This window comes from Netta rufina (genome assembly GCF_964035555.1).
Source record: "Netta rufina genome assembly, chromosome: 20".
Classification (NCBI taxonomy): Eukaryota; Metazoa; Chordata; class Aves; order Anseriformes; family Anatidae; genus Netta; species Netta rufina.
This window is the reverse complement of record NC_140144.1, coordinates 1,224,451-1,243,578: the sequence shown is the minus strand read 5'-3', so window position 1 is coordinate 1,243,578 and position 19,128 is coordinate 1,224,451. Positions and strand designations below refer to the sequence as shown.

The 19,128-nt window shown below is 62.6% G+C and overlaps 2 protein-coding genes across 3 annotated transcripts; both read left to right on the top strand.

The window, feature by feature from the left end:
• Window positions 1-12,700: 12,700 nt before the first annotated feature.
• Window positions 12,701-15,946, top strand: AJM1 (apical junction component 1 homolog; the record flags this gene model as incomplete). Its single annotated transcript, XM_084299327.1, has 1 exon — window positions 12,701-15,946. One exon carries the CDS (start codon window positions 12,701-12,703, stop codon window positions 15,944-15,946), a length of 3,246 nt encoding a protein of 1,081 aa, XP_084155453.1.
• Window positions 15,947-16,586: 640 nt separating this feature from the next.
• On the top strand, window positions 16,587-18,289 carry PHPT1 (phosphohistidine phosphatase 1). 2 transcript variants are annotated; one of them, XM_084299306.1, is made up of 3 exons: window positions 16,587-16,697; window positions 16,985-17,109; window positions 17,839-18,289. In XM_084299306.1, exons 1-3 carry the CDS (start codon window positions 16,624-16,626, stop codon window positions 17,934-17,936), a joined length of 297 nt encoding a protein of 98 aa, XP_084155432.1. In that variant the 5' UTR covers window positions 16,587-16,623; the 3' UTR covers window positions 17,937-18,289. The 2 variants fall into 2 exon arrangements, with proteins under 2 accessions (XP_084155432.1, XP_084155431.1); XM_084299305.1 differs by having other exon boundaries at window positions 16,589-16,789.
• Window positions 18,290-19,128: the final 839 nt, after the last annotated feature.

The following is a 19,128-nucleotide window of genomic DNA, read 5'->3' as shown; positions in this document are numbered from 1 at the left end:
TGCTACGGTTAGCAGTTCCTGTCACTGTTGGCTGTCTCTGACTTGATGCAGCTGTTGTGGCAAGACACAAATGAAGTTGTACTCTGAGAGCAGGCTGATGTTCTGATCTCTGCACACAAGGCACACTGCAAAGCCTGCAGACTTCGCTGTGGCTCTCCAGCTGCGAGCCAGTTTCGGCAGGACCTTCTAGCTCACCTGCATCTGAATGGCCTGAAGCTGTCTGACTCCTCTGTGGCTGTACATCATCTCCTTGTGTATTCATCTAGTGCGAAGGCAGCATGTTCACAGCATCCTTCTGATGGCCCAAGTCTCCTTAGAACAGGTGGCCATCCCTGCTCTTGCTCGTGTTAGTCTGTCACAAAATTCATCCCTGCAAGTGAATCAAGCTGCTTATCACTGCTGTCAAGCTATGTACCTGGCCCTGTGTGGCACAGTCTGTGCTGAAAGGACCAGGTTTCTCCATACCCAACCTGTGCCTTCCTCCATCCCTTTGTCAAAATACCAGGTAGAAAATTACCACAAGGACAGATGGACTGGTCATGGCAGTTCCAACCATCTCCAAAACAGCTGTTTCCAGCACCCATGTAGGAAGTTGTACGTCAGTCTTCTGCCTTGAGGTTTAGGAGCTGTCTGATAATTGCTATCCAATTTTATTCCTGGCCAATTTCTGCTTATTTGTTCCTTTGCCAGCACTGTTGTTTAAATACTGCTCCACCTCAGTCCTGTGCAGACAGGGCTCATATCCCGGCTCTGCCTCTCATCCCAGCTCTGCCTCTCTTCTGCTGCACAAGCTGTCCCCCGGCCATTCTAGCGGCTGTCCTTGGCACCAGCTCCACTCTGAGTTCATCTTTCTGAGGCTGTGCCAGTCCAGATGAGGTCGTGCCAGGGCTTGTACTTAATGTTTCCCATATAATGCATCTCCTGCTGCATCCTGGGATGGTGCTGGCTTTATTCACAGCTGTTTCTTGTGGCAGACTCACAGCTAGCAGTTGGCTGACTGGTGTACTGGGTCTTCATCATTCCCTTTGATTTATGATGAGCCAAGTGCAAGGAGTGCAATGATTCTGCACTTTGGGGGATTCAGTTTCACCCTATTTCTGCTGCTCCCATAAGGTCATAGCATGTTTTCCCTTGGCTTGCCAAGGCCTTGGGTGGGAACATGAAAAGGTTATCGAAGATCAGGTATTATCAGGATGCAAAATGAACGTGGGAACTTGCAGGTGCCTTTTGAGGAAGCCTGCTCTGCAGAGGGCCATACAGGCTCCTGGAGGTGCTGCGGGACCGGAAAAACAGCTGGAGTGTGACAGGACCTGGTGCAGGACAAGGCAGGCAGGTGGCTGGGTTGGGGACAAGATGTGCGATGGATGTGCTGTCTGCAGCTTCCCTGCAGTTGAGGGCCCTGCTCCTTGTGAGATCCTAGTGCTTGCTTGTCCTTCTGGAATGCCCCTGAGCTCACAAATGAGTGATTCTGAGGAAATCCTGCAGTAGGATGGGCTTAGGGACCAGTTTCTGTAACCTAGCAACAGCCTTCATCACGGCATAATGTAATTAATCCAGAGTTGGCTCAGTCTGGTGCTTAAAGATACCAGGACAAGTGGTGGAGCCTTTTTAACTTGTGGTTTTGCCTCCAAAACAAGCCTTCAACATCTCAGGCTTCCAACATGTGCTTGGCCCTAGGATGGCTCACAGTGAGTATCCAGACCTGTCCTTCAACCACTTTCCAGAGAGGTTGCTGAGCAAAGAGAAACAATCCCCTGGTGCCTGGAGAGAGCTGTCGCACTGGAGCCCCATGGGCCCTACGGGCTTGGGCAGACCTTGGCCAAGTGAGGAGATGTGAAGTATCTGGAAAAGGTTCAGGTGTGGAGCAGCCTGCAGGAAGCCAGGACGTTGAATCAGGAGGTTTTATTTGTCTACACATATACTGTGCTCAGAACCGTATGAAGGATGCTGTGTTGGGCCGCAACCCAGCCTGCAAACCCATGAACTTGTAGTTATCTCCAAGTATTGGTTGGCTCTGACTGACACTGGGAACAAGGAGGGGAGGCTGGCAGCATGGCCTCCTCTGGCAGCACAGGTGAGATGGGAGGAGGAGGCTGTTGTGTTCCCAGGTGGCAGGGATGACCTGGGAGGTGCCGCTCTCCTCAGTTCCACCTTCCTGGTGTGCAGCCACCCCGTGCCCTTGTCCTGCTCCAGGCAGGCATGTGCGGGTGGGCAGCATGTCAGCACGGGAGCTCCGCCTGTACATGAGGTTTGGCCTGGGAGGCAGATGCAGACAGAGACTGTGCTGGCATGTGCAGGCTGGCAGCAGGAAGGAGCCAGCCAGCTGGGAGAAGAGCCGGCTGGGAGCTGCTAGGAGAAACACCCCTTGTACTGTCAGCAGAAAACAGTTCCAGCGAGAGGAGTTGGACAGGGGGCTTCCCCCTGGCCTTGCTGCCTTGAGCACTGCCCGGTTTAGGGGACACCAGCCCAGCACAAGGGGTTGGTTCATCCATCACAGCAGAGGCTGGTGGGCAGCTGATGTCTCAGGAGGGTAATGAGCAGCGGATGCTGGCATGTGGCACTTGGGAGGGCTGGAGCAAGGCCCTCGGTGCGCTGCTGCTGCTGCTGCACACACAGCCAGGACCCAGCTCCCACCGCCTGCTGGGGCCACACTGAACTCCTTGCCTGCAGGGCTGAGGGCTCCCAGATGGGCTGCAAGGCAGGCTCCGGCTCCGTTCCTAGACCCTGAGGCAGGCAGCAGGACTGGTTTCTCCCTTGTGTCAGCTAGGGAAGGGAGACAATGGGAAGAAGAGAGAGGCTGGAGGAGGGGAGAGCCCCACCACAGCCAGCCCAGGCCCAGCAGCTCCCAGCTCCTTGCTTCTCCAGCAGGGCTTGGCTGTTCCTTACTCAAGCGTCACCCCCAGACTGGAGGCTCAGGGCCCAGTGAGCATCAGCAAGGGGCCAGGCAGGCAGGGCAGTGGGCAGGGGTCCCATCCTGGCCAGGGCATCCCCACATTGCCATGGAAAATGGAATTTCCCAGCAGCTTGTGGTGGTGATGCCTGCAGAGAGGTGGTGGAGAGAGAGCCTTCCCTGTGCCCCTTGCCAGGGGGTTTGAGCAAACGTGGAACCCTATTTTCCCAAGCCTGCCTGTGCCCCTCTCCCCCTTACCCCCACCTGTGGATGGGGCAGGGGACATGAAGGCTGCTGGCCCCACCAAGGCTGCTGCAGTCCCCAGCAGGCTTCAGCGCACTGCCCTGCTTGGCTGCCCATGCAGCGAGGATGGTGACGGGGAAAAATGAGCTTGGAGTGAAGGGAGGGTATCAAATATTAATCCCTGCTGTAAATTCAGCAGTGTGGGAGGGAGAAGAGCAGTGCATAGCACGCCTGGTACCTTCCCGGTACCGTGCACGAATCACACACAGGCCCCCGGACCCACTGTCCCCTGGGCCCACAGGGGCACAGCACTGGATGCCCATGGCTCCATTTCCCATGGGGTGGCTATGGCAGGGGGTGCTGCAGCCCCTATCCCCATGCTGTTGCCCTGGCGCTGGAGCCCTCACTCTGCTGGATGCCGCTGCAGTGTCGGCAGCACTCATGGACAGCGAGCAGCCCAGGGTCACACACAGCCAGGGACTGGCAGCTGCCACCGGTCTCACCAGCTCTAGGGCACCTGAGCACTGCAGGCAGCTCTTGTGGTCACATTCTCCAGGTCCTGAGGTCATGTTCAGTGACTTGGAGAAACACAAGCCCTGAAAGTTGCAGAGAACCAGCAAGAGCTGAACAGAGCCCTGGAGTAAAAACTTTCTCTTTGACCAATCTCTGAAAAGCACCCAACAGCGGTGTCTAAGCTGCCAGCCTTACCCAGCCCCAGCTGTGCTGATACCACAGCCATGAGCTTCAGGGGGATCAGGGAATGGATTTGCTAAAATAAACAAAGCAGTGTTGGTGGTGTTGGCAAGTGCAAGGCAAGTCCCAGGCTGGTCCAGGGCCATACTAGGTGTCCTGGCTACAGCACAGACCCTGCATCACCTCTGAATGCTCAGTACAGAAACATGACCCGCTCCCGCAGGCTGTGCGCTGGGGTTGTGCGGATGCTTCTGCCATGTTTGGGAGGGCAAGTACCCTTCTGCCATGACCCAGAAACCATCTCCACGCCTACCTTGCTGGAGCCACTCGTGCTTGATTGGAGTCATGCCCTGGCCCCGTTTCTCACCGATCACCCTGTGAGTGCAATCACCCTGACGCCAGGCTCTATCTCACCGGTGTCCCCGGGGCCAGGCTTGCGGCTGCCTACACAGCGCTGTCATTTCCAATTGCAGTCCCTGTGCTGAGCTGCTTGGCCCACACAGGGGCTGCTCGCATCCTCTTATTGTGCAGCCATGCATTTGGGGCTGTGCGGCCCTTCCTGGCACAACTCATGGGAATATCTGAGCTGCCAGTCCAGGTGATGTGGGGATCTGCCACATTGCTCACATGCTGTCCGGGGCAGCCCCAAACATCCAGAGGGTTGGATTCACCTGCCTTGTTCCCTGGGCTTGCAAGGGCAGCCTGTGGGAGGGAGGCTTGGCCCTAATCTCCCCAGGCTGGGCGTTTTGGGGATCTGCCTACCACGTAGCTTATGCCAGCCTGTCACATCCCGCTGAACAGATCCTGGGGTGTGACCTGTACTGGCCTGGCTGCCCGGTCCGTCACAGCTGGTGGGTCTGCAGCTTCAGCACAAGGTACATCCATGCTGGTGGGCATGCACTGTCTTGCCAGTGCTCAAGACAGAGATGGAAGCCACTTCTATGTTTAATTTCTTTCAAATTATTTTTTTCTCCCATTTCCTTCTGAGCCTCGCTGCAGCGCCAGTTCCCTTTGCTCCCTCAGACATGGCCATGCTGGGTTCCCCTGGCTCCAACACACCCAGTGCCCCAGTCCCATTGCCAGCCTGACACCAGAGGGCTCCCAAAAAAGCCACCTTGCTGCAGAATGCTCCCTCACTGACTGTGCTTGCTTCCTCGGTTAGTCTTGGGCCATCCTGGTAGAATGCAGCAGCATTTCACAAATGCCCAGGAAGGTCTTTCTAGCTGTGACATTGCCCAGCACTGGCATGGCCAGAGCTGTCCTCTCCCCATGTCCACACTCCATGTCCCCCCTTCCATCATGTCAGTCAGTGCCGGAGGCTGGGACCCAGAGAGCTCCCATCCCAGCAGAAGATCTGAGGGCTGTCCTGCACCGCTCACCTGATTCCCCCCTGGGTCAGCATCTCAGGGCACCCACTTGGTGCTCCAGCTCCTGCCCCAAGCTGTGGTGCTCAGCACCAAGGGGCCTCAGGGGCTGTTGCCGTGGCAGGTGCTGCCCTGAGCAAACTGGATATTGCATCTCTAGCACAAGTTGGGAGGGAGCTGGGCTTGAAGCCAGGCAGCAGCTTGTGAATCCAGCCAAGCCCAAAACCTTTGAGATTTTTCCATTTCCTGCCATCCAGAGATGGGGCTGCCTCTGCTAGGTCGCCCTGTTTTTGCAGTCACTCCCTTGCCACCTACGGGGCTGTGCCGGTCAGAGGAAGGCACTGATGAAAGTGAGCAGGAGAGATGGGGGTGTGGTGGGACTCGGTGGCCCCAGCACCAGGGCCAGCAGGATGGCAGCAAGGAGGTGCCCGGCTCTGTGGCAGCCCCAGTGGGATGGGTGGCCCTCAGGGCTGGCAGGTGACCCATGGGTGCTGCCTGTCTGTCCCCATGCCTGCCCCTTCCCACGTTCCCAGCTCCCCATGCTGTCCCATGGCTCCAGCACAGCAGGCTGGGTCAGCTGTCCCCATGCGTGGTGAGATGACCTGGTGGCACTCAGCACGGGGACATCTTGATGAACCCGCAGGTGCAGGTGGAGGCTGGAGGGGTCCGGCACACTGCGGGGCAGTGGGGATTGACCCCTGCAAGCAGCAGCTCCCTCAGCAGAGTCAGGGTAAATGGGGCAGTTCAGGGAGGCTGGAAATAGAAAAAATGTCTCCAGATACCTATGTCCCACAGCACTGTGGGAGAGGGAGCACAGCAGGGACCAGCACTATGGACTTTGCATCATGTTGGCCCCAGTGGACTGGTCCTTGGGGAGGCCTGGTGTGATGCCCCCTTCCCCACAGGCTGCACAGGTTGGGGGTGAGCCCCCTACCCCCAAAGCCGAGGTTGGTCCTGCCTGAGGTGGCCAAGGGAACAGCTGGTCACAGCCCCCTGCATTTCCCAACCTGAAACAGCAGCCACATGGGGGGAGGAGACGGTCCCACTGCCCCTCACCACAGGGCACATGGGGACACAGTCCAGCCTGCTCACCGCCACTGAGCCCCATTGCCCTTGGGCAGCTAAGGCTCTGTAACAGCCCTAAAGTGTGGGGCTCTGAACGGGTGACAGCCACTGTGAACTCCCACCCGCCCTGGCCCTTGCAGGTGTCACCCAAATCCACAGCTGCAGGGGCAGAGGTGGCACTGCAGGGGATGCAGACCCTGTGCCCTTGGTGCAGGCATCTCGGCACCTGCCTGGCAGCAGCATCCCCTGCATCAGGACTCTGTGTGTTCCCCACAGCATTTGGTCTCCTGCATCTTTTGTGTGATTTACATGGATTTTACCCCTTTGCTTTCTGGCTGGCTCCCAGCCAGCACTGCCTTGCTTGTCCTGCCCTCCCTTTGCAGCTGCAGATTTACACCCATCTCCGTGGCTGTGTGGGGTGCTGAGCCCCCCCGAGCTGCAAGCTGGCCTGGCCCAAGCACCCACGTGCAGCAGTGGCAGTGTAGCGAGCCTCATCAGGGCTCAGCTCAGGCATAGGGCTGGCTGGCGCAGGGCTGGTGGCAGGTGGGGAGCAGATGGAGCAGCGCAGCAGGGGCTGCAGGGGCTGCAGGGCTGGGAGCTGGGCAGCAGGAGCAGCCAAAATGAGCGCTGTGTCCCGCAGGGAAGAAAATGGAAACGCTGAGGGGGAGTGACAGGGCCCCGGGCACCAATGCCCTGCATTGAGAATGGGCTTTGCTCACCTGTGCTGCGCACAAGAGCTGCCCCTCTCAGCATCTGCAGCCATTGTGCCCTGCTCATCTGTGCAATGAATTCCTGGGGGTCAGCTCTCTCAGCTGTCCCCACAGCACCCCTGGGAGCACAGGGGCAAAGTGCCCATGGCACATTTCTGCAGGGAGTCACAATGCCACCACCAGCACAGACAGGTGCTGGGTACAGCCAGGAGGTGTATCCCTGGGCCCCCCGCCCCCTGGGTGCTCAGCAGCAGTGGGGGAAGGTGAAGGGTCCATCCATCCATCTGTCCGTCCCTGTGCACCACCACCACAGTCCCGGAGATCACGTGAAAGGACATCTGCACTGGGTCACCATGAGTCAGTTTCCAGACCTCAGCACAACTGCAAGCACTCAGTCACTGGCGCTGCCCGTGCCCGTCGCTGCTCCCTGCAGCAGGCACCATGCCACGGCAGCCGACAGTGCTCCCGCTCCGAGTGCACCCCATGTGCGCGTGTGCCTGGGCATGTGTGTGCGTGCACATGGATGTGCGGGCATGCTGCTGGCACGGCACTGACTCTAGTGTTCCTCCGCTCGCTGCAGACACACGAGAGTACAGAGGGATGCTTGCGGTGCCGCAGCAGAGGGAGGACGGATCTTTGCTGTGGAGGACTTTGAAATGCAGCAAATCCCATGAAAGCAGCTGCTGTGCAGAGACGCGTGCAGGCAACAGGCCCGCAGCGCCGGGCTCGGAGCTGCCTGCGACCCCCAGGCCACCCCGGCGGGTCCCCAGCGCCAGGGCCGCTGGCCAGGGCCTCCCGCCTGGGAGAGAAGGGGGTCACTGAGCCAGAGCCCGCCCGCTGCGGCCGTCGTGCGCTGGCAGCCCTCGGGCACGGTGCCCGCCCGTCTCGGCGCCTGCCGCGGTGTCACCTGAGTGCCCCCCCCCCCGGGGCTCCGGCCGCCGCGGGCAGAGGCAGCCCCGTCGCGCCGGGGAAAGGATGGGGATAGCGATGGGGATGGGGATGGGGACGGGGACGGGGACGGGGACGGGGACGGGGACGGGGACGGGGACGGGGACGGGGACGGGGACGGGGATGGGGATGGGGCCGGGCTGAGCCGAACCGAACCGGGGCCGGGCGGGGGGCGGGGGGGGGCGGTGCCGGGGGGTGGCCCCTGTCCGGCCCGGCCCGGCCCCGGCCGGTAACTCCGCCTGCCGTATTTATGCGAAAACAAGCAGCGGAGCCGGGCGGCCGCGGCGGAGCGCCGTGCCGTGCCGTGCCGTGCCGTGCCGTGCCGTGCCGTGCCGTGCCGTGCCGTGCCGTGCCGTGCCGTGCCGTGCCGTGCCGTGCCGTGCCGTGCCGTGCCGTGCCGTGCCGGACCATGGCCACTAGGGCGGTGGCGGGCCGACTGTAGCGCAGCGGTGGGGATGGAGCAGGGGGGCCGCCGAGGCCGCTGGTGCGGAACAGGTAAAGAGGGGACAGAGCGGGGGGGGGGGGGGGTTCGGGGCCTTCAGCACCCCAGGGACCGTCTCCTTGCGCCCCCCTTGGTCCATCCCATCCCATCCGATCGCATCCCACCACGCTTCTCCCGTGCCCCACATCCCCATTCCATCCCCCGTCCCCTCCGGGCCACCGCAGCCCGGCCCCCCCGCCCTTCTCATCCCATCGCATCTCCAGCCCCCTTCCAGGACAGCCCCGTCCCCACCCGCATCCCGTCCCCCTGGGGCTTCCCACCCCATCGCATCCCGTCCCCGTGCCCCCATCCCACCCCACGGCAGCGCCCATCTCGCCCGGGGCCGGGCTCAGCGCCCCGCGCGGCCCAGCGGGCCCGGAGCCGCCCGGATGCCGGAGCGCAGCGCGGGGGTGCCCGGGGCCACCGCCCTGGGGCCGCCGGGGAGCGGCGGCGGCAGCGCCTGGGGCAGCCCCGGAGCCTCCCGGCCGCGTCCCCCAGCCCCGCCGGGGCGCCCGCCCCACGCAGCCACCCCGGACCCTGGCCCGGGCCCTGAAAGCCACGCGGGTGACAGCGGCTGCGGGAGGGACACCGGACCCGGCGATGCTTCCCGGCCCCAGTGCCCGACGCCCCCGGCTCCCTCGGCCATGCCTATCTGCGGATGCTCCCCCAGGGTGGGAGCCCCCAGCACCCTCCCCTGCAGGAGGGAACGGGGCTAGGTCTGGGGGCTGGGCAGGCGGGGGACACCGGGGTGGCCAGAGGGGTCCTTGCACCTGCCCGGCAGGTGTCACTTGCGCCATATCCAGATGCCAGAGCTGAGGCTTGGGGCACTGCCCTGCACTGGGGCCGGGTCCCCATGCTCCAGCAGGGTGACACCCCTCCCCCCTCCAGGCCATGCAGGTGGGGCAGGGAGTGCAGGGGCACCCATGGGTGCTGGGGCAGGGAGCTACAGGTTCCAGACAGGGGCTGTGGGGGGTGCCCTGGGCACAGGAGCTGGGGGCAGGGGCACAGGGAAATGGAGGGGCCAGAGAGCACTGTGTAATTGACATGTGCATGGGGGCCGGGGGCAGTGGGTTCCCTCACTGGGGAACCTGTGCGCTGGCAATGCCCAGGGCAGAGTGTGCAGGCAGCACTGGCTGTCAGCACCCTCCTGGTGCGTGCATGCAGCACGCAGGCCTGGGCTGTGCTCAGTGTGCACAGGAGGCAGCACACTGGTGGTGTGTCCAGCATGGTTTGCACAAGCCCTGTACTTGCAGTGCAGAGGGTTCCTGGGTCACATTCTGATGCATGCACACACACAGTGCACCTGAGGCCGTGGATGCTGCCAGCGTGCTGGCAGCAGCCACAGGGCCATGCACAGGCAGTGAGCTCAGTGCAGCGCAGCGTGCGCCAGCAGCGTGCTCACGCTGTGTGCGGTGGTGCAGCCAGAGTGTGCTCGGTGCAGTGCACATGTAGGCAGCTTGCACGTAGCACAGGCAGGGGGCGTGCTGGCTGTGTACCCCGAACAGGGCACCCATGCAGCACACTTCAGCACGCTCAGCAGGCCGGGTGTGGAGCAATGCCCAGATAGCACGCACAGAGCATGCACTGGCAATGTGTGTGGTGCAGTGTGTGGCGGTGCTCAGTGCTGTGCCCACCACCAGCACGCTCTCTGTGGGCATGGGGAAGGACGCAAGCAGGGAGCAGCAACACTTGTGGTGCCCGGGCAGTGCAGTGGGCACAGACACTGGCACTGCACAGCCCCTGTACCACCCATTCATGCCACATGTGGGGAGCAATCCTGTTTTGGGAGCTTCCCAAGGGCAGTGGTGCTGGGGATATGCAAGATGTGGGAGGATGGAAGTGACCCTGCTCACCCCTAGGCACTTGGTACCTGAACAGTCCTGCCAACTCGGCTGTCCCCATGGCTCAGGCCCTCCTCAGGGGCCCTGCTGAGCACCACCTGAGCAGGGTGGCCTGTGTGACACTGGTGTCTGTCCCTGCCACAGATGGCCTCAGCATCACCATCCCGTCTCTGACCCCAGCGCGCAAAGCTGCAGGTACTCCCCGTGCGATGCTGCAAAGCCCTGGCTCCCCCTGGCCCCCCACTGCGCAGCCGCCCCACCAGCCTCCCCATGCACCCACGCTATCCTTGCAGAGGAGGAATAATTGGGGGAAACCATAGCAACCCTGGGCGGCACTGAACCGCTGCTGTCCCCGAGTTCCCCCACCAGCACAGCCTTACAAGGCTTTGCAGGCAGGGGATGCTGCTGGGGCAGACAGGGAGGGGACATGCCCCTGCGGTATAATCAGAGCAGGTGTAACGTGTCCCCCCTACATGTGCCCCATTGTATAATGCAGTGCCCGTGGCCCCAGTGCATGGGGGAGCAGGCAGTGGCTCACCAGGGCTGGGCCTGGCTGTGGCTGAAGGATCCACCTCACTGCCCCCTCTGCCCCACAGCCCCAGCAACTGCCTGCCCTCATGGCCGGAGTTCCCGGGACCCTCACGTGCCTCTTTTATTTTGCAGTGCTGGGATGGAGCCACCACAGGGCCCTCGGCCAGCTCAGCCCACCCACCCAGTCCCTGCTGCGGCCGGACCAGGTAGGACCCTGGCCCGCAGGCCACAATCCCCTGACCGTGAGCTGCCCTGACACCATGGGGATGGGCTCCCCAGTGCCACTGCTGGCATCACCACAGCAGGGGGGTGCTGCTTCCCTGTGCCCTGGGGCCCTCACAAAGGCACCTCCTGACCTTTTCCAGACTGGCCTCAATCTCTCCCTGGCCACTGGGCTCCTCATTCCCTCCAGGGACATGTCCCCTGCTGCCTTCCCCCCAGCCCCCCCAGATTCACCCCTTGCCCAGCATCCATGTCCCCCGACTTCAGGACAAGACAGGGGTTTATCCAAGTGGGAAATGAAGGCTACAAGGAAGCCAAGGCCTCTGCCACATCTCTGCTTAGTTGATACTACTGCTTGACAAATAAAGTCTGTTACTTTTCTCCCTGAAATACATTCCCTGTGGTCCTCTGCTTCTGTTCAAAGCAAAACACATTTTGATGGCCTTTGCCATGCAGCTTTGTTGTTTCCTGGAGCTGCTCGAACACACTTATGCTTCCATGCCTCCTGGCCAGGTGGCCAAAAAAATTTTGTGAGTGTTAAAGATGGTTGGTGTCCCCACTGTGGGCAAAGCTGTCTGTAAGCACACTCGGTACCAGTTACAGTCTGCAGACATTTTTCAACGGTCTTGCAATGAACATCCCTGCAAAACCCACCAGATCCTCTGGGACCTTGTCTTCTTCCCTGGTCACTTTGGGGGTGTCAGGATCATGCTGACGTGCCTCCTCGTCACATGTGTGGTGGGGGACTCTGCCCCCCCCAGCTGGGAAGATCATCCCACAGCAGACAGCAGCTCGCAGCACCACAGGCACTGTGCTGGTGCCTGGTGTGCACTGGATCCTGTGTCCTGTGTAGACACAGGAGCTACAGCCCACCAGCAGAGACATGACCTGGTGCAGGACAGCCTGGGACATGGGAGAGGACAAAGCTGGAGGGCACTGACCGAGCACAGCCCCTCCAGAGCTGGGTTATTGGCAGGAGTCTCAGGTGCACAGGTAGCCCAGGGGTGCTCTGAGCCATGGCTGGTGGGGAAGTGGCAGAGAGTGTGGTGAGTGCTCACAGTGCCTGCCCCTGAGTGATGCTGCTGGCTGTGCTGTGCTGCCCACAGTGCTGGGATTGGGTGCATCGTGTGTTGGGACAAGGGTGTGCAGTCCAGGCAGACCCCCCTGGCTGCTTGGATGGTCATGGTGGAATGCCAGGTACACGTTTCCCATCTGCTACAGACCCGCCCCTTACTGAGTCCCCCAACCACTGTTCTGAGCTTTATTGTGATGCTGCAGGATGGTCCCCATGTCCTGTGCCCTGGCCACAAAAGCTGGGGCACAGAGGTCAGCAGACTCCTCTCCCTACGGTGAGCTGGTACAGCAGTGCCACGCAGCTCTTTCTTCCCAGGTGCACCTGCAGGTGCTATGGCATTTGGTCCTTTATTTGTACTCTGGATTGCAAACTTCTCCGACTGGTGTTTTTCTGCTTCTCCCCGCAGAGGGGAGCAGCCTTCTAAAAGCAGCAGCGGAGGCTGAGACACCCCGATCTCCCAGCTCTGAAGAGGTGGCTGAAATTCCCTGAGCCAAGGGCTGTGGGGCTTTATCCTGAGCTGTCGTGGCCCCTGAGATCCTCGACAGGATTTAGGGACCTTGTCTGTTCTCTTGCAGGGCCAGCTGCCTTCCTCTGAGGTCATCTGAAGGGGACTGGTGATAGAAGTGTCACTTTTAAGATGACACGAACAGACCCACCTGATATCCTGGTGTCTACGGTGTACCAAGACATAAAGGTGGCCTCCACAGCCCCTGGGGATTCGATCGTCTGCCAGCCCCTGCCACGATGTGATGCCTCCATGTCCTCCTCCCTGCCCCGCGAGCCGCAGCCCTTCAACAAACGTCACTGCAGGAGCTTTGACTTCCTTGAGTCACTGGACGAGCAGCTGGGCACGCCCCCGGCCATGGAGCGCCCCTGCCCACATCCCGGCACTCCTGAGCCTGCGCCGGGGCTGCCAGGCAGGCGCGTGCCTCTGAAGCCAGACCCATATGGTGGCAGGGCCCCCCCGCCAGCCAGGGAAGCTTCCCGGGGTGAGCCAAAGAGGCGAGCCCGGTCCAAGAGTGCGCCACGGGTGAAGTCCACCTTCACGCCAGTGCCCATCACTGTCACAGCATCACCACCACCAGCCCGGCGTGGGCGGGAGGCCCTGCGGGTGGTGCGGGAGACGTCCCGCACCGAGCCTTCACCGCGCCGTGAGAGCCACGTACCCCTGCGGGCGCTGGCCAACGAGGTGCACCCCATCAAGCTGCAGCCACAGCGCAGCAGCGTCAGCCGCATCTCCCCGCTCTGTGTGGGCAGCAACTGCTTTGAGGAGGGGCTGAGCACCAAGGTGGGCGCCAGCCCCCACGTCAAGTGCCGGGTGGATATCAAGCCAGACGAGGCGGTGCTGGTGCACACCGCTCGCAGCCTGCGGGCCACACACAGCAGGCCAGAGCCACCGCGCTGGCCCCGCACGCCTGGGGCTGCCCGCAGCCTGGCAGTGCCAGGGAGCAGGCAGGTGTCCGTGTCCCGCACACCCACACCAAGTGACTCCTACAGTGGGGAGCCCCCGATCCTGCCCTACCCTGGTGAGTTCTATGAGGCTGACCCCCGGGCGCTGGCATACCAGACAGTGCCAGTGCCGTCCTCACGGGACTTCAGGGAGTACCCTGAGAGGGGCTGCATGACCTTCTCAGCCCCCAGCGTCCCCACCAAGTTCTTCTACGCGGAGGAACCAGTGCGGTGCCCCAGCCCCGCTGTGCCCCTGCGGAGCTCAGGCTATGCCAGTTACCCCTACCCCGGGCGCCATGGCCCCCCGCAGCACTTTTATGCAGAGGACCCAGCCAAAGCCGCTGTCCACACGGTGCCACCCCGGACGTTGTATGTGGAGGAGGCACGGGGCTTCCCCGTGCAGGAGGCACCCACCCATGCCTTCTATGGAGAGGAGCCCCGCTTCTATGCGCCCCGTGGCACCCCCATCAAAACCATCTATGCTGAAGATGCCCGGACATACCCAGCCCTCGGCTCCTCAGCCAGGGTCTTCTACGCTGAGGACTATGGGAAGTACCGTGAACGGGAGATGCTTTCACGGACATGCCCCCCTCCCCGCAGCACCCAGCCCTTGCACTTTGGCGACTGGTACTGCCCCGAGCGGAACACGCTGCCTTACCAGAGCTTGCAGGTGTCGCGCTTTGCCCCACAGCCAGCCGGGCGTGAGGCCATGCTGTCCTCCTGGCACGCCAGCTACAGCACTAACCCCCCACGGCTGGCCCGGGACAGCCAGCACTACTCCAAATCCTGGGACAACATCCTGGCACCTGCAGCACGCAGGGAGGACGCCCTGCAGCGTGGGCGCAGCTACGAGAACCTACTTGCCCAGGAGCAGCACCGTGCCTTATCTCCTGATGAGCGCCGGCAGCCAGTGGTGATCAACCTGTCAAGCTCACCCAAGCGCTACGCTGCCCTGTCCCTCTCAGAAAGCTCCATCCTCGAGCGCATGCATGCTGATGGCAGCCGTGGCCCCCTGGGCCGCTCCTGGTACGTCACGCCAGAGATCACCATCACTGACAATGACATCCGTGCCAACGGGCTGGGCAGGAGCGAGAGGCGCTCGGCCAGCTGGGATGTGCTGGATGCAGGGCGGGAGCAGACACCCTATGCTGTGCCCTGCGCCCCACAGCCTGTCTCCAAGGAGAGTGGCTCAGCACGCCAGCGTAGTCTGGAGCAGCTGGACGAGCTCATCACCGACCTCGTTATCGACTACAAGCCAGCACCGGGCCACCATGCTGGGGACAGGGACAGCATCGCTGAGCAGCTCAAGAAGCTCCTGAGCAGCAGTACCCCGGGGCCACCCCGGCGGAGCGAGGGGAGGAAGGTCCCTCCTGGAGCACCTGAGGGGCTCCGGCCTACAAAGGAGCAACCGGGTCCCAGCACCCCGCGCCCCCAGCCCTCCCCGCCAGCCAGCGGCACCTTTGAGAAGCCGCTGGAGAACTGCTCGCCTGACCTGAGCGCAGAGGAGGACGACATGATGATGTGCTCGAATGCCAAGTGCCGGCGGACGGAGACCATGTTCAACGCCTGCCTCTACTTCAAGTCGTGCCACAGCTGCTACACATACTACTGCTCCCGGCACTGCCGCCGCGAGGACTGGGACACACACAAGGAAAGCTGCGTCTATGGGCGTGTGGGCAGCGTCTGCCGCCACGTGCTGCAGTTCTGCCGGGAGAACACAGAGGTGCACAAGGCCTTCTCGCGCATCGCCAAGGTGGGCTACCTGTCCCGAGGCCGTGGCGTGCTCTTCCTGGGCTTCCCCAACTCGGGCTCGGCTGAGAACTTCCTCCAGTTTGGCCTGGAGAGCCTGCTCATGTCCCCTACCTACCTGTCCCTGCGGGAGCTGGACAGCTACTCGGACAACCTGGGGGACTATGCCCGGGAGCTGCGGGAGACTGGCAACCAGTATGACCCTGATGAATGTTTCCTCTTGAATGTAACCGTGGCCGTGGCACAGAAAGTGCCAGAGAGGCCGTCTCCAAAGATGCAGGTGCCAACGGTCAGGAAATATGCCAAGGTGGCCTTAGCCTCCTCCAGCCCTGAGAAGAAGATCCCGAAGAAGGAGCGGGACATGGAGACCTTGATCCTGACGCCACCGCCCGGCACAGCAGACATCGACAAGGAGGGCGAGGAGGGCCGCAAGGCGCGGGAGGTCTGCTTCATCAACATCCAGCGAGAGCTGCGCATCCGCGGCGTATTCCTGCGGCACGAGTTCCCCGCTGTCTACGAGCAGCTCTGCGACTTCGTGGAGAGCAACAAGCGCTTCACCCCCACCACCATCTACCCCATCGACAAGAGGACAGGCAAACAGTTCATGTGCATGATCATGGCAGCCTCCGAGCCCCGCACCTTGGACTGGGTGGCCAGCCCCAACCTCCTGGATGACATCATGTGAATGTGGCGCGAGGACCCCCCCCAGCCCCCGTTTATCCCCTTCTGTAGATAGGCGTTTTCCCGTCGGTGCGGTGGGACGGGCACCCTCTGGCTGCCCGCGGGCGCGCTGCCGGGGGCTGCTCGCAGAGCTGCTGGGCCGGGGCAGCTGCGGGAGGGGGGAGGGAGGAGCCGGGGCTTACCACGGGGCACCGGGCACCGCTGCTGCTGCTCGGTGCCCCGCAGGACCCTGCAGATCTCCAGCTGCGGCGGCCGGGGCCTCTCCGCGCCTGCCCACGCGCCCTGCCCGTGCCCAGGGCCCCAGCCCCAGCCCGGCGCTCCGGGACACGTCCGTCCCCGGGGGGGGGGGCGGGTCCCAGGGCCCCGCTGCGGCACCGGGAGGAGCCCCCCGAGCCCGAGGGCACCCCAGGGCGCTGCCGGCGGCCCGCGGGGCTCCACAGGGCTGCCGGGGACGGCGGCCGGAGCCGGAACGGGGCCCGGGAGGCGCGGCCCGGGGTCGGACCGGCCGGAGGGGGCGGGGCAGGGCCGGGGCTGGGCCGCCCCACCCGAGGAGCCCCGCCCCGCCCCGCCCCGCCCCGCCCGGCGGCTCCCGCGGAGCCCCGCCCGCAACGGGCGGAACGGGCGGGGCCGCGGGGCGGGGGCCGCCGCGAGAGGGGCGGGGCTGGCGGCGGCCCGGGAGCGATGGCGGCGGAGGCGGCGGCGGCGGCGCTGGGGCGCGTGGCGGACGTGGAGATCGACGGCGGCGGCGTCTTCAAGTACGTGCTGCTCAGAGTGCGGCCCCGCCACGCCGGCACCGCCGCGGCCGGGAAGGAGGTGGTGCGGGGCCACGGCTGGGCCGAGTACCACGGTGAGGGGCGGCGGCGGGCGGGCGGGGCAGGGGTCGGGCGGGGGTCGGGCCGGGCCGGGGTCCCCGCAGGCGGGCCCCAGCAGCTCCATCCCGCCCCGCCCGGAGCCCCGCGGTGCCGGTAGCGGTAACGGGCGCTGCCCCGGCCCCCGCGCCGGTTCCCCGGCCGCCTGACCCCGCGGCCCGCTCTCCCCGCAGCCGATATATACGACAAGGCGGCGGCGGAGCTGGAGCGGCAGGGCTTCGACTGCGAGTGCCTGGGGGGCGGCCGCATCTCCCACCAGCAGGAGGAGAAGAAGATCCACGTCTACGGATACTCGGTGGTGAGTGGCCCCGCCCGGCGGCGTCAGGCTCCGGAGGTGCCCGGCTTTGAGGCCAGCCCGGCTCTGAGCCCAGCTGGGGCATCCCCGACACGGGTACGCCGGCGTCGAGGAGCTCTCCGTGAATGTGGCTCCTCCTTTCTAATGGCTGCCGCTGAGACAGCACAAATGGCCGCACTAGTCCTGCCGCGTGAAATGAGGCAGCAGCTGAAAGGGGGAGCACTGAGCCAAGGTGCGGAGACCACGGATGAGTGCGTGCTGAGCTGGGGGTGCCTGCAGGAGCCACATTTTCTACCCTGTGGCTCCACGCCAGGTCCACCTTGGGCAGACAGTGCTCAGCTGCCTCCACAGATCTGTTTCCACTTCCTGAGTGGGTCCTGAGGGGCTCAGGGTGGAGGCCATGCACCTGTGTACCCTGAGAATGGTGTCAGTGATGGCAGCTCTGGTTCTGCCGGCACCTATCACCCAGGATGGCTCTGGAGCGGTGAGGTGGCACAATGCCTGGGCGGGCGCCGTGCTGCCAGCACCAGGCTGAGCTGCACGCAGTTTCAGCCGGTGTCACATACTGATCGGAGCCAACAAGCCTTTCACAGACAGGGGATCAGTGGCATCTTACATGGCTGTAGGTTTCTCTCAGAGCATCCAGTTGCTTTGAGGTGTCTCAGCTGCTTGATAAGCTCTTATAGCGATAAGCATGCCTGCTTTACTTTTGGATTCTCCTTCCTCTTCCAGGGCTTTGGGCGAGCAAAGCACTCGGTGACTACAGAGAAGCTGAAAGCAAAGTATCCAGACTACGAGATCACTTGGGCAGACGAAGGCTATTGACGTGATCTGGTGGGGCAGCAGCACTGGCACCAGCCTGGAGCTGGTGGGGCCACCTCCAGCACTTGGGAAATGGCAGCAGGGGCCCTGTGCTCAGCAGCACTCTGGGCTCCACTGTGTTTTCCTTGGCATTGAATTCACTGCACTGATGAGCTTCCATCCTCCAGGGGAACTTGCCCATCTCCACCGTCACTGGACTTCCCATGTACCATGGACTCTTCCCATCTCCCTGCCACAGAGCTGCAAAGCCCTAGAGTTTAAGTCCTTACCTGGTTGAAGCCGGTGGGCACTCAGCCCTGGCCTCCCCCCAGCACGGATTTGTCCCATGTGTATATGAGGATTAAACATGTTGGGGAGCACCACTGGCCCTGCTCATCTGTGTGTTCATGGCTCAGCTTGTTCCTGCATGTCTGGGGAGTAACTGGACCTGCTATTCTTCACAATGGGAATGAGCCCCTGCGTTTCCATCTCTACAGAGATCTGGAAGCAGCACCTAGGAGGCAGCAGGGTGCATGTCAGGATGAGCCTTGGGAGCAGCTGAGACATATGGGGTGGGCTGTGAAAATAGTGCCTGTCCTCCAGCCCTGAGGATACTGAGCAAAACAAGCCAGAAAGAGAGCTGTGAGGGAACCTCTTGGAGAAGGCAACAGGTTTCCATGACTGAGTAAGGGAAGGGCAGAGCAGGCACGCAGACTCGCTAGGCAGAAGGAGCACTGCAATAGCAGTGGCCCATGGAGCACATCTATCTTCATATTCTGTTCCTAGCTTCTGAGACACTGAGGGCATAGCTGCCAGGGAGTGTGGTTTGGAAGAACATGTCCTGTTCCTACCCAGGCAGGACACCTGGAGATGGAGCATCCTCCTTGAGTTCAAGGGCAGCCGGCGCTGGCTCCTGCTCCTTAACATTTCCCAGCTTGCTCTTCCAGGGGCACTCTGATTGTAGTTCCACAGTGAGGAGGATGGGGGTGGTGAAAGGCTGGGAAAAGCTGCTGGACACTTTGGTGGTAGGAGAGCTCAAGGGGCAGGATGCCCTCTGGCTGTCTCGTACAAAGGCAGGGCTGGAGAAACCTTACCTTCCCAGGCAAGCCTTTGGCCTGACCCCAGCCACTGTTTAACTCAGCTGTGCTGCTGTGTGCGTGTAGTCCCTCTACTGGACTGAGGTTGGTGGTGAAGGCCAGGCTGTGACAGCTTTTAGTACTG

Coding starts and splice junctions, on each gene's coding strand:
- PHPT1 (XM_084299305.1), top strand. CDS start 16,624: ATGGCGGCGGAGGCGGCGGCGGCGGCGCTGGGGCGCGTGGCGGACGTG. Junction 16,790..16,984: donor CGGCTGGGCCGAGTACCACG/GTGAGGGGCGGC, acceptor CTCTCCCCGCAG/CCGATATATACGACAAGGCG. Junction 17,110..17,838: donor ACGTCTACGGATACTCGGTG/GTGAGTGGCCCC, acceptor TTCCTCTTCCAG/GGCTTTGGGCGAGCAAAGCA.